This window comes from Procambarus clarkii, chromosome 21 (genome assembly GCF_040958095.1).
Source record: "Procambarus clarkii isolate CNS0578487 chromosome 21, FALCON_Pclarkii_2.0, whole genome shotgun sequence".
NCBI classification, from domain to species: domain Eukaryota; kingdom Metazoa; phylum Arthropoda; class Malacostraca; order Decapoda; family Cambaridae; genus Procambarus; species Procambarus clarkii.
In genome coordinates, this window is record NC_091170.1 from 40,870,830 (window position 1) to 40,879,631 (window position 8,802).

At 50.4% G+C, this 8,802-nt stretch overlaps 2 protein-coding genes across 2 annotated transcripts; one reads left to right on the forward strand and one right to left on the reverse strand.

Moving 5' to 3' along the window:
- The first annotated feature begins 296 nt into the window (after positions 1–296).
- LOC123748659 (putative uncharacterized protein DDB_G0271606) lies at positions 297–4,014 on the forward strand. Its single transcript, XM_045730819.2, has 2 exons — positions 297–311; positions 2,923–4,014. Exons 1-2 carry the CDS (start codon positions 297–299, stop codon positions 4,012–4,014), a joined length of 1,107 nt encoding a protein of 368 aa, XP_045586775.2.
- A 3,276-nt stretch (positions 4,015–7,290) lies between these two features.
- LOC138367308 (uncharacterized) lies at positions 7,291–8,343 on the reverse strand. Its single transcript, XM_069328732.1, has one exon. The coding sequence runs from the start codon at positions 8,341–8,343 to the stop codon at positions 7,291–7,293; it is 1,053 nt and encodes a 350-aa protein (XP_069184833.1).
- Between the last annotated feature and the right edge of the window lie 459 nt (positions 8,344–8,802).

Here is an 8,802-nt window from a genome sequence, read left to right on the forward strand (position 1 = left end):
GAGCTAAGGTTTGACAATTGAACCGATTGATTTGAGAAAACTGTTTTGTTTAATGTATGGAACTAGTATTACAAAGTTCATATAGCTGTACGGATTTGAGAAAGAACAATATTAATGATAATGATTAGGGAGAGTAAGGTGTAAGGTAGAGAGAGACAGGTCTAGATAAGATTGTGACGATAAGATAGCAGCGGCGTTCGGTGGGGGTCGGTGTAGGTGATGCAGGAGTGAGATGCGAGCGGGTGAGAGGTATGAACAGGTGTTGAGGCTACGCTAGATAGTGTATGATTACGGAGATGACCCTCCGCCTTGTGAGATAGGGACGGAGGTAGCGGCTACATGCGTAAACGCTATCTGAAACTGTTATTATACAGGCAGATTGAGGAGCGAGCTTCTTAGAACTTCGGGATAACTGATTAGTTTATTATAAATTGTGTAAACTACGAATTAGATGACTAAATAAATAAATAAGTTTTATTACGCCTAAAGTTTATTCATTGTTAATGGACGGTGGTGAACGCTGACAATGACTGGTGGTTGTCTGGGGCAGGTAATCAGGTGATGATTGCCTCGGGCAGATAGCCTGGGGCAGGTAGCTGGGGCCAGCTTAGATAGTCTCTGAGGCAGTTTTCAGTATTAAAGGTTACATTGAGATGCTTCGGTTGATTTGTATAAAACTGACTGGTTAATGAAAAAGGAATAAAATATAGTATGTCAGAAAATAGGAAGAGGGAATAATATGAAGAGGAGAGAGAGAGAGAGGAGGGAGAGAGAGAGAGAGAGGAGGGACGGTCCAGATATTATGGATAAGATAAGATAAGATTACCGAGGTGACCTGAAGGCCGTGTCTGGCTGACGTCTAAAGTAAATACAGGTGATGCGACAGATTGCGAGGTAAGGGGGGAGGGAGGGGGGTGTGATGTACGAAACCCTGAAAACAATGACTTACACAGGTGATTTTCTAAATTTATATGAATAACTAAGGCTTACATAGACGATTTTGTAAGTTGAAAACATGTAAAATATGTCCGTAGAGTTCTCCTGGAAGCCCTAAAGTGCTACACACGTTATTTGAATTTCTCCCATAAGGCCTTAACAAACTTCTAAGTCTCGGAAATTATTTTTCTTATAAGAACTTTAGCAAACTCGTATGACATTATTTTTCATTATAAGAATTCCCTAATTCTAAATCTGTGACTCCCCAAATTCGCCTGAAAACCCTAAAGCGCTACACACGATATTTCGGACCTGAAAACCCCGAAGCGCTACGCACGATATTTGACCTGAAAACCCCCAAGCGCTACAGGGGATATTTGATCTGAAAAAAAATATCACCTGTAGCGCTTACACCCCACAGGGGTCCTCTGCCCAAAAAAAAATATCCCCTGTAGCGCTTACACCCCACAGGGGTCCTCTGCCCAAAAAAAAATATCCCCTGTAGCGCTTACACCCCACAGGGGTCCTCTGGCAAAAAAAAAAAATGGGGACCTGTGGCATGTCATCCCTACTACTCAGCAGCACCAGTGGCCACAACACCAGCAGCAGCACCAGTGGCCACAACACCACCAGCACCACCAGTGGCCACAACGCCACCAGCAACACCAGTGGCCACAACACCACCAGCAGCACCAGTGGCAACAACACCAGCAGCACCAGTGGCCACAACACCAGCAGCACCAGTGGCCACAACACCAGCAGCACCAGTGGCCACAACACCAGCAGCACCAGTGGCCACAACACCAGCAGCACCAGTGGCCACAACACCAGCAGCACCAGTGGCTACAACACCAGCAGCACCAATGGCCACAACGCCACCAGCAGCACCAGTGGCCACAACGCCACCAGCAGCACCAGTGACCACAACACCAGCAGCACCAGTGGCCACAACACCAGCAGCACCAGTGGCTACAACACCACCAGCAGCACCAGTGGCCACAACACCACCAGCAGCACCAGTGGCTACAACACCACCAGCAGCACCAGTGGCCACAACACCACCAGCAGCACCAGTGGCCACAACACCAGCAGCACCAGTGGCTACAACACCAGCAGCACCAGTGGCTACAACACCAGCAGCACCAGTGGCTACAACACCAGCAGCACCAGTGGCTACAACACCAGCAGCACCAGTGGCCACAACACCACCAGCAGCACCAGTGGCAACAACGCCACCAGCAGCACCAGTGGCCACAACACCAGCAGCACCAGTGGCTACAACGCCACCAGCAGCACCAGTGGCCACAACACCAGCAGCACCAGTGGCCACAACACCAGCAGCAGCACCAGTGGCTACACCACCATCAGCACCAGTGGCTACACCACCATCAGCACCAGTGGCTACAACACCACCAGCACCAGTGGCTACAACACCAGCAGCACCAGTGGCCACAACGCCACCAGCAGCACCAGTGGCCACAACGCCACCAGCAGCACCAGTGGCCACAACACCAGCAGCACCAGTGGCCACAACACCACCAGCACCAGTGGCCACAACACCAGCAGCCACAACACCAGCAGCACCAGTGGCTACAACACCAGCAGCACCAGTGGCCACAACGCCACCAGCAGCACCAGTGGCCACAACACCAGCAGCACCAGTGGCTACAACACCAGCAGCACCAGTGGCCACAACGCCACCAGCAGCACCAGTGGCTACAACACCAGCAGCACCAGTGGCTACAACACCAGCAGCACCAGTGGCCACAACACCACCAGCAGCACCAGTGGCCACAACACCACCAGCAGCACCAGTGGCTACAACACCACCAGCACCACCAGTGGCTACAACACCACCAGCACCACCAGTGGCCACAACACCACCAGCAGCACCAGTGGCCACAACACCACCACCAGCACCAGTGGCCACAACACCACCACCAGCACCAGTGGCTACAACAACAGTCACAGGAGCTGCAACAACAGTCACAGGAGCTGCAACAACAGTCACAGGAGCTGCAACAACAGTCACAGGAGCTGCAACAGGAGAGACAGGAGCTGCAACAACAGTCACAGGAGCTGCAACAACAGTCACAGGAGCTGCAACAGCAGAGACAGGAGCTGCAACAGCAGAGACAGGAGCTGCAACAGCAGAGACAGGAGCTGCAACAACAGTCACAGGAGCTGCAACAGCAGAGACAGGAGCTGCAACAGCAGAGAAAGGAGCTGCAACAGCAGAGAAAGGAGCTGCAACAACAGTCACAGGAGCTGCAACAACAGTCACAGGAGCTGCAACAACAGTCTCAGGAGCTGCAACAGGAGAGACAGGAGCTGCAACAACAGTCACAGGAGCTGCAACAGCAGAGCCAGGAGCTGCAACAGCAGAGCCAGGAGCTGCAACAGCAGAGCCAGGAGCTGCAACAGCAGAGCCAGGAGCTGCAACAGCAGAGCCAGGAGCTGCAACAGCAGAGCCAGGAGCTGCAACAGCAGAGCCAGGAGCTGCAACAGCAGAGCCAGGAGCTGCAACAGCAGAGCCAGGAGCTGCAACAGCAGAGCCAGGAGCTGCAACAGCAGAGCCAGGAGCTGCAACAGCAGAGCCAGGAGCTGCAACAGCAGAGCCAGGAGCTGCAACAGCAGAGCCAGGAGCTGCAACAGCAGAGCCAGGAGCTGCAACAGCAGAGCCAGGAGCTGCAACAGCAGAGCCAGGAGCTGCAACAGCAGAGCCAGGAGCTGCAACAGCAGAGCCAGGAGCTGCAACAGCAGAGCCAGGAGCTGCAACAGCAGAGCCAGGAGCTGCAACAGCAGAGCCAGGAGCTGCAACAGCAGAGCCAGGAGCTGCAACAGCAGAGCCAGGAGCTGCAACAGCAGAGCCAGGAGCTGCAACAGCAGAGCCAGGAGCTGCAACAGCAGAGCCAGGAGCTGCAACAGCAGAGCCAGGAGCTGCAACAGCAGAGCCAGGAGCTGCAACAGCAGAGCCAGGAGCTGCAACAGCAGAGCCAGGAGCTGCAACAGCAGAGCCAGGAGCTGCAACAGCAGAGCCAGGAGCTGCAACAGCAGAGCCAGGAGCTGCAACAGTAGAGCCAGGAGCTGCAACAGCAGAGCCAGGAGCTGCAACAGCAGAGCCAGGAGCTGCAACAGCAGAGCCAGGAGCTGCAACAACAGAGCCAGGAGCTGCAACAACAGAGACAGGAGCTGCAACAGAAGACACAGTGTAGCTGCAACAACAGAGACAGGAGCTGCAACAGAAGACACAGTGTAGCTGCAACAACAGAGACAGGAGCTGCAACAGCAGAGACAGGAGCTGCAACAGAAGACACAGTGTAGCTGCAACAGCAGAGACAGGAGCTACAACAGCAGAGACAGGAGCTGCAACAGCAGAGACAGGAGCTGCAACAGAAGACACAGTGTAGCTGCAACAGCAGAGACAGGAGCTGCAATAGAGGTCACACCAACAGCAGCAATAGACGTCACAACAACAACAGAAGTCACAACAGCAACAACAGTATCAGAGGTCACAATAGCAACAGTGGTCACAACAACAACAACAACCTTAAAATCAGTTACAAAAAGAGGAACAAAAGCAGCACCATCGCTCGCTGCAGGAGAAACAACAGTTGCAATAACAAGCAACAGTAGGAGGGCTGCAACAGTATCATGAGGAGGATGAGGAGTATGAGGAAGAGCAGGAGGCACCCCCCCCCCACCACCAACCCCCCCTCCCCAGCCCCCCCCCCCCTCCCCAACAGCACTGTTGTGTACAGTGATTGCTGAAGGGGGCGACCCTCCCCCTTGCCTCACGCCTCGCCACACCACAATATACACGGAAACACACATCCATACACCAAACACAGACACAGACAAAAAGAACACATTCAAAACAAAGCGTGCATATGACTCCAAAATCCCCTGAAAAAGTAATATTAATCAGAGTGGCATAACTTTCCATAATAAAATCTCTCCCACTCAAAATGTTGTGGTAACAACTTGCTGCTTTACTCGTAAAAAATATATAAATATAAATAAAAAAAATGTAAAATGTTCAAATAAAAATGAAACGAAGAAACAAAAGTGTAAATTAACGCTAATTAATTAATTAACCTTAATTGTAGTGATATTCAATGAATTTTTTGTAATGCATCAATTATAATCTACAGAGGTGACACGGAACGATAATCAAACACAGGTAACAGTAGCGAAAAGGAACAGTGTATTATAATCTCTCTCTCTCCCTCCCCCTCTCTCTCTCTCTCCCTCCCTCTCTCTCTCCCTCCCTCTCTCTCTCTCTCTTTCTCTCTCTCTACTCCATGTACATTGCCATTTTCTGTCTTCTATATACACATCAAGTTTATATTGCTAGGGGGCGGGGGCGGAGAAGGGCCTCCTGTCTGAAATATTCCAAGTCAAAACAGTTATTTATAGTATCATACACCAATACACAACTTGAATTCCTCAAGGATATACACCTCGCTATTGCAAATATACATCGTCCCGAGGGATATATACATCTGAGTCAAGCGAATATTTAAGTCTCCCAAGAACATATCGACGTGGATATATAGTGAGGTAAAATGTATACAGACACTTATCACGCGTGTCACTACCACTAATATGTATGAATTCCATGTATCCATGTTAAAAATATACACTCCAATGCATATATGACACACGAGCCAATCTCATGGACACATACCAAGGCTATAAACAAAGAAATGCCATGGACAGAGGGCCAATAACCATGAACAAGACGCCTTAATGGCTATAGAAACAAGATCTCTACCATGGTCACAGTAATTAGGTTATGCCTGTCTCAGCCATAACCTAACACCATGAACCAATATAACTACCGTGGCGGCCACATACCACCATCATGTCACTATCATCAGACCACAACAATGGTAGGAACACCATAGTCGATGAAGCGGTAGAGAGAAAAGGGAAAATAAATATTAATATCTCGAGAATCAATGTGAGTTTATAGGTTATCCCAGCCTCGGTCAAATTCAAGAATATCTACATATATGGAAGTAGTAACTCATAGCATGTGAGCACTTGAAAGGTAGAAAAACAGAGACAGACAGACAGGAAGGAAGGTATTCAGGTAGAGAAATTGTCAAAAAAGGAGTTAACTTCATGTAAGCTTATCTGATCTGTCATGGGGTTACTTCCTTAAGACATTTCAAGAGTAGGACTGAGAAGAGACGAGAGTGAGGGGGGATCTATTGGTGCAATGGGCGACCAGGAGCCGAAGTTCGTCTAGCCTGCACATGTAGGTGAGGCAAGTACATGCACACAAGACAGGCCAGTACATGCACACAAGACAGGCCAGTACATGCACACAAGACAGGCCAGTACATACACACACAAGACAGGCCAGTACACACACACACACAAGACCAGTACATACACACACAAGACAGGCCAGTACACACACACACACAAGACAGACCAGTACATACACACACAAGACAGGCCAGTACATACACACACAAGACAGGCCAGTACATACACACACAAGACAGGCCAGTACATACACACATAAGACAGGCCAGTACATACACACACAAGACAGACCAGTACATACACACAGACAACTTACACCAACAATGCCATCCACTAACCAGTCAAAAGCACACCAGTGAGACACAACACAATCTCCCAGACACCTCACAAGGAGGCAACCCACAAAACAGCACAATGGCCGAATTTATGTCAAACAAAACGACAAAATTACACTCCTGATTTCGCGTCCTTTTTCCCCCCCCTAAGTTTAATGTAGTTGTAATTCTGTGAGAGAATGAACAACACACACATCAGGGGAATACATATTCTGAGATACAGTAAGCAATACATAAAACAGGGGTATACATATTCTGATACAGTAAGCAACATATACATCAATGATACAAATTGTGGCAAATCTGTCCCCCCCCCTCACCAGTGACAGATATAGCACTATTCACACGCACTAATTTGCACCTGAAGGCCACATGGAGGATGTCATTAAGGCCCACACCTGAGCCACAGGTCTGCTTATATATGCTTACATACGCAGCTGCCTCACGGGCTCACCATAGCCCGTGCTACATAGACACTTCGTTCCGAGTAGCTAAATCTAAAAACAACAACAACAGCAGCTGCCTCCGTCCTCCTCCCTACTACTAGACACCCAATAGTTACAGCTACCGCTCCTGTGCCAGGTAAGTCCATTACGGGCTCACCATAGCCCGTGCTACTTGGAACTTTTGGTTACCAGTAGGTGAATCTTAAACCGCTGACGCTGTTACCAAACTGGGTAACCATGCTGTTCCTGGGGGTGAAGTGAGAGTTTACTTCATGAGAAAACTAGCAATTTGTTCATCTCAAATTTGGTTTTGCCTTTCGCCTAAGACGCCTTAGGGACGGTGGCTTACAGGTCCAAGTAAGGGTCGAGTCGGTAGTCTTAGGTACCTCCCTATGCTGTCCCCCAGGCATAGGACAGACTGCTGTCCGGGGCACTGGGTAGAATGCTGTCCGGGGCACTGGGTAGAATGCTGTCCGGGGCACTGGGTAGAATGCTGTCCGGGGCACTGGGTAGAATGCTGTCCGGGGCACTGGGTAGAATGCTGTCCGGGGCACTGGGTAGAATGCTGTCCGGGGCACTGGGTAGAATGCTGTCCGGGGCACTGGGTAGAATGCTGTCCGGGGCACTGGGTAGAATGCTGTCCGGGGCACTGGGTAGAATGCTGTCCGGGGCACTGGGTAGAATGCTGTCCGGGGCACTGGGTAGAATGCTGTCCGGGGCACTGGGTAGAATGCTGTCCGGGGCACTGGGTAGAATGCTGTCCGGGGCACTGGGTAGAATGCTGTCCGGGGCACTGGGTAGAATGCTGTCCGGGGCACTGGGTAGAATGCTGTCCGGGGCACTGGGTAGAATGCTGTCCGGGGCACTGGGTAGAATGCTGTCCGGGGCACTGGGTAGAATGCTGTCCGGGGCACTGGGTAGAATGCTGTCCGGGGCACTGGGTAGAATGCTGTCCGGGGCACTGGGTAGAATGCTGTCCGGGGCACTGGGTAGAATGCTGTCCGGGGCACTGGGTAGAATGCTGTCCGGGGCACTGGGTAGAATGCTGTCCGGGGCACTGGGTAGAATGCTGTCCGGGGCACTGGGTAGAATGCTGTCCGGGGCACTGGGTAGAATGCTGTCCGGGGCACTGGGTAGAATGCTGTCCGGGGCACTGGGTAGAATGCTGTCCGGGGCACTGGGTAGAATGCTGTCCGGGGCATAGGACGGAATGCTCTCCGGGACATAGGACGGAATGCTGTCCGGGACATAGGACGGAATGCTGTCCGGGACATAGGACGGAATGCTGTCCGGGGCATAGGACAGAATGCTGTCCGAGGCATATGACAGAATGCTGTCCGAGGCATAGGTCAAAACAAAGTTTGATGGGGGGGAGGGGATAACATTACTTTCTATACTTTACTATAGAAATAATCAGACAATAAAGCAGTAATAAGTTAATCAGAAAATAAAACTTACTAATCAGGGACCGCTTTGCTAACCAGAAGGGAAGGGAATTATGAGGATAAAGTACCTGTTGTTGTTGTTGTTATAGATTCAGCTACTGTGAACCAAAAGTTCCAAGTAGCACGGGCTATGGTGAGCCCGTAGTGGACTTACCTGGCGCTTGACTACATAGCACTTGGAAGGGTCTGGCCCCACCTAACCTGTCGAGGCTCTTGTATAGAGAACGTCAAAATTACGGTGTTTTAACTTTTACTGTTACGTTGCATATATAACGGGTCGGCCGACTACGTAAATAATGAGACCTATTACACGAGAGGACGGGTAGTGGGTGGAGATTTAAATAGATATAGAATTCATTT

What these genes read in the sequence shown, in the direction of transcription:
- LOC138367308 (XM_069328732.1), bottom strand. Translation starts at nt 8,343, where the DNA reads ATGCCTCGGACAGCATTCTGTCATATGCCTCGGACAGCATTCTGTCCT.